This window comes from Sinocyclocheilus rhinocerous, unplaced genomic scaffold (genome assembly GCF_001515625.1).
Source record: "Sinocyclocheilus rhinocerous isolate Xijiao unplaced genomic scaffold, SAMN03320098_v1.1 scaffold1348, whole genome shotgun sequence".
Classification (NCBI taxonomy): Eukaryota; Metazoa; Chordata; class Actinopteri; order Cypriniformes; family Cyprinidae; genus Sinocyclocheilus; species Sinocyclocheilus rhinocerous.
The window spans coordinates 88248-93040 of record NW_015648618.1 but is presented as its reverse complement, the minus strand read 5'-3'; the positions used below and the strand labels follow the sequence as shown (position 1 = coordinate 93040).

The window sequence follows — 4793 nt, the reverse complement described above, 5'->3', positions numbered from 1 at the left end:
GCTCTGTGATGTTTCAATGTTTTTATTACTCCACTTGTCTGTGTTCACAGTGATCCAGAAGCAAAGAGGGGTTTTTGAATGTCAAAGCGTCAGTGTTTTCTCTTGTGAAGATTGCTTGAAGCAGGTTTCTCTCACTAATGAGGAAATGTGAAACGGAGTGGAGCTGGAGTAATTATAGAACACTGGTAAGTCTCCATCCATTTCAGTCCTGCTTTCTTTTTTAAACGCGAGTTATTAAAGGGATAGTTCACCCAAAAATGAAAGTTCTGTCATCATTTGCTTACCTTCCACTTGTTCCAAACCTGTATGAGTTTCTTTCTTCTGCTGAACACAAAAGAAGATATTTCGAAAAATGTTGGTAACCAAAAAGCTGACGGTAGCCATTGACTTCCATAGTGTGAAAAAAAAATACTGTAGAAGTCAAAGGCTACTGTCAACTGTTCATATGTTTTTGGGTGAACTATCTCTTTAACTTCTTGTTTACGGAACTGTTGTATAAAAGCAATATCACACAGTCATGCTGTTGGTCTGAATATGAGCATGGTTTTGATACATGTGGCACTCCTGCCTACAGACATGTCAGACAGACCAGCATCATGGTTGCCCCTGTGATATTTCTCAAATATATATAATAAAATACTATTTTCTATTGATAGTGTTTTTTCATATATGGGCTGCACATTTATTTATTAATTAACAGGTGAGATGATCAATGGGTCAGAGTTTTTACCATCCTTGTTTAATGCTGGGCAAAAATATGGATAGAGTGTCCCATTAAAGGTCTGGCCAGTGAAAGAGTAGATATGAGACCTTGTCTCCACGTCATAAAAGGAGACCAGACCTTCCTCATAATCCACAAACACCCCCACATTCTGGGGCTTCACTCTCAGAGAGAGTACAGACATGGAATTTTCAAGTGCCTTGTATTCATTCCCATTCCTCAGCCATATAGCCCAGTATCCATTCTGAGGTCTCAGAGTGATTCTCCCTTTCCTTATGACAGATTCTCTGGCCACTCCTAAATTCCAAGCAGTCTTCTTCATCACCTGCACCTCAAAATAAAATCTCCCTGAGGAGAATCCTTCCTTTCCCAGTACAAAGATGCAATGATCAAATCTCTTCAGGTTGTCTGGGACGTCACGCTTAATGTCTCCATTGCTCACTTGTTTTCCATCATCAGACAGGATGAGTTCAGGCTGAGCAGTATCAGGATCCAGAGTCACATCCACTGCGAGAGAGAGAATACCAGATTTTGATGTATTTAAAGAGTGTAGTGAGTTTATGAACTTAAACTGTTTGTGACAGTGAGAGATCTGTGCATATTACACATTATACCTGCATATAAGCGCATCCTCTTAAGCTCTGTGGAGACAAATGATGATAAAAGATGATCAGTCCTATATCTATTATCAAAGAATTTAGGCTTTCAGTTATATTTAAGAATATTTTCATACATATTATTTGTTGAAATATATATTCTCAGTAATATATGCATCTCTGCTTTGATTTTATAACTTTTTTTTTTCTTACAGAAATTATTCTCCCATTCCTACTCCTTTTATCTCCATGATGTCATTTTGTACTTTGTGCATCTTGTTGTGGTATTTTAAAGGGGTCATATGATGCAATTTCATTTTTTCCTTTCTCTTTGGAGTGTTACAAGCTCTTGGTGCATAAAGAAGATCTGTAAAGTTGCAAAGACTAAAGTCTCAAATCCAAAGAGATATTCTTTATAAAAGTTAAGAGTCAGCCACACCTACCTAAAACGGCTCGTTCAACGCACTGGATAGCTGGCTAATCAGAGCACACCTCGCTTTTCAGACCGATTAGTTTTGTAAAAATCGACGCGTTTCAGAAGGCAGGGCATAGAGGAGAAACAATAATGTACAGTATTTGGAAAATAATGTGTTTTTTTTACTTTAAACTGCATAAACACATTTCATTACACCAAATACACAAAATAATGTTCTTTTTAGCAGCATCATATGACCCCTTTAAAAACTATTTTGTAAAAAACAATGATACATTCAGATTTTATACTCTAATTATAATTTATCATTTTGCAGCTGGAATTTGTGACATAAGGCTTGTTAAGTTTGATTTCTCCCTTTATTTCCTTCAGAAAATTGTCAAGCAAAAAAAAAAAAACCCACTTTATATGCTCTCCAGTTGCTCAAACAGTACAGCATGATACTAACAAGTCATGAATTGACTTCCCAGGTAATGCAAGAACTGATAAAATGGCAAATGTATAGATATAAATGTGATATTCAATTACCGGTTTCACTGAGTTTCTCATCTAGAGTCTGCTGCAGCTCAGTCAGAGCTGCTCTGATGGTGTTCAGACTCACAGGAGTGTTAACACTGATATCAGTCCACTGCTTAGTGTTGAAAGGTCTGCATATGGATGGGTAACTCTACAGGAAGAAAAAGGAGAAACTTTTAATATTAGGAACAGAGTTGTCCTGTGATGTTCTACATTTCAATCGAGCATAGATATAGAGGACACAGACCTGTATGAGTTGGAGGTGATCTTCAGTGTGTGAGAGCTGCTCCAGCTCACTGTCTCTCCTCTTGAGCTCAGTGATCTCCTGCTGCAGCTCTTCAATGAGCTCCTCTTCCTGTTCCTCTGCTGCTTTCTGCTTCTCCTCCATCTTTTCCAGCAGCTCAGCCTGACATTTCTCAATGGAGAGCATCAGAGCAGTGAAGAGCTCAATGCTGCCCGCTTTCTCTTTCTCCATGCTTTGCTAAAAAAGATCAATGAACAGATTCAATTTTTATTTGCAATTTAACACCTCGATTTATAAAGCAAATCAAACCATTATGATAAATACAAATATCAATATATTTTTTTAACTCACTTTTCTGAGTTCTCCTGAATGTTTGATGTCTTGAATCTTCTTCATTCTGTCCTGGATCATCTGCTGCACGTCTGTTTGTATCTTCATCACTTGAGTCTATAAACATAGATGGACACACATATTTGATCACTTATAGATTTTCCATCGTTTGAAAAAAAAAAAAAAAAGGTTTATTGTTAAAAAGTTTTTTATAATATTTGTTGTAACTCGTGCCTTCTTCTCCTCACTCTCCTCCTCCAGAGGAACAGTGTTGTGGTTCTTGTGGTCTGTCACAGTGCAGATCGGACACACAAATGTCTGATCATCTCTACAGAACCGCTCCAGAGGTCTCGTGTTGCTCGCATATATAGTCCTCCAGATTTTCGACAGCATTTATCAATTTGTGTTTTTTTAATCGTGGGACTCTGTGATGCGGCTCCAGGTGAGTCTCACAGTAAGAGCTCTGACACATCAGGCAGGTCTAGAGGAACAGTGTTGTGGTTCTTGTGGTCTGTCACAGTGCAGATCGGACACACAAATGTCTGATCATCTCTACAGAACAGCTCCAGAGGTCTCTCGTGTTGCTCGCATATATAGTCCTCCAGATTTTCAACAGCATTTATCAATTTGTGTTTTTTTAATCGCGGGACTCTGTGATGCGGCTCCAGGTGAGTCTCACAGTAAGAGCTCTGACACATCAGGCAGGTCTTCAGGGCTTTCAGCTTTCTATCATCACAGATGTCACAGAGCACTTCAGATGTTGTCACACCAGACTTTTCTTTAAAGTGCTGCACGACCTGCCTGAGCGCTGTGTTGATCTTGAGGTCTGGTCTTTTACTGAATGTTTCTTTACAGAATGGACAGGAGCAATCCTCACTTTTGTCCCAGCACTGGTTCAGGCAGCTCTTACAGAAGTTGTGTCCACAAGGAGTGGTGACCGGATTGGTGAACACATCCAGACACACAGAACACTGAAGTTCCTCAGTTAGAGGACCACTTGAGGATGCCAGGTCTGAAAAGTAGACAAATGATGAAAAGATTGCATACATTTGTGAACACTTGTAAAAAAATATATATACAGAAATGAACAAATCCTTCTTTCCCTTATATGTTTTGTTACTGACTTACATGGAGGTATTTCTATACTCTGTCTCCTGGCCTCTCTTTGTTTCAGTAGTGTTGGCAAAGATTCTGCCATTGCTCTTTAGACCTTTTCAGGAAAAAGTCAAAACACATTTAACACACATTTCACAGAATAAATCACAACCATAACAGCTGATTTTAAAGAGTGCAAATCGTGCTCATTACCTAGTAATGAGAAAAAACAAGGACCTTGTATAGAGTTCTTAAGCTTTGTATTTTCTATTAGAGAGTAAAGTTACAATGATCAAAAACGATCGTGTTTTGGCATTTCTACTCTGCCAAAATCAAAATAGACCTATATTAATCGCCATATCAAAATACACATTAAGTCGTTTCATCTCATATAAGCAATACTATTTTGGATAGTGAAATTGACCTCGAGTAACACATTTATTTATGAAACAAAGCTATGGACAAATACACACACATACAGCAGCCAAATTCTGAGCAGAAGTCAAAAGGGTAGTTTTCAGTTTGTTTACAGGCCTAATCATGATTGACACCTGCACTTTTAATAGATTTTTTTCCGTTTTCTTTTTTAATTATGATCTAAGAAAAACAAAAACAAGAGCAAAACAGAGAAAACTTAGCTGCTAGATATCACTCAATACACATGTCCAACAAACACTGCACAATTACAAACCACTGCTGTATTTGAAGTAGGGGAGAGCGGGGCACAAAGTAATACTTTTTGACTTTCTCAAATTGTGTAAATCCACATGGGGTTCAGAGTATAATTTTTTTATCCACAGTAATTTCACACTTGTCTAGTACAAATATGTCGCTTTGTTTCATAATTACAGTGTATAC

General features: G+C 37.9%; 1 protein-coding gene across 1 annotated transcript; it reads right to left on the bottom strand.

Moving 5' to 3' along the window:
• Nucleotides 1-492: 492 nt before the first annotated feature.
• Nucleotides 493-4038, bottom strand: LOC107710049 (E3 ubiquitin-protein ligase TRIM39-like). Its single transcript, XM_016514743.1, has 8 exons — nt 3969-4038; nt 3318-3852; nt 3069-3087; nt 2862-2957; nt 2514-2681; nt 2279-2417; nt 1336-1362; nt 493-1228 (listed from the first exon to the last, which is right to left on the bottom strand). Exons 1-8 carry the CDS (start codon nt 4036-4038, stop codon nt 690-692), a joined length of 1593 nt encoding a protein of 530 aa, XP_016370229.1. The 3' UTR covers nt 493-689.
• Nucleotides 4039-4793: the final 755 nt, after the last annotated feature.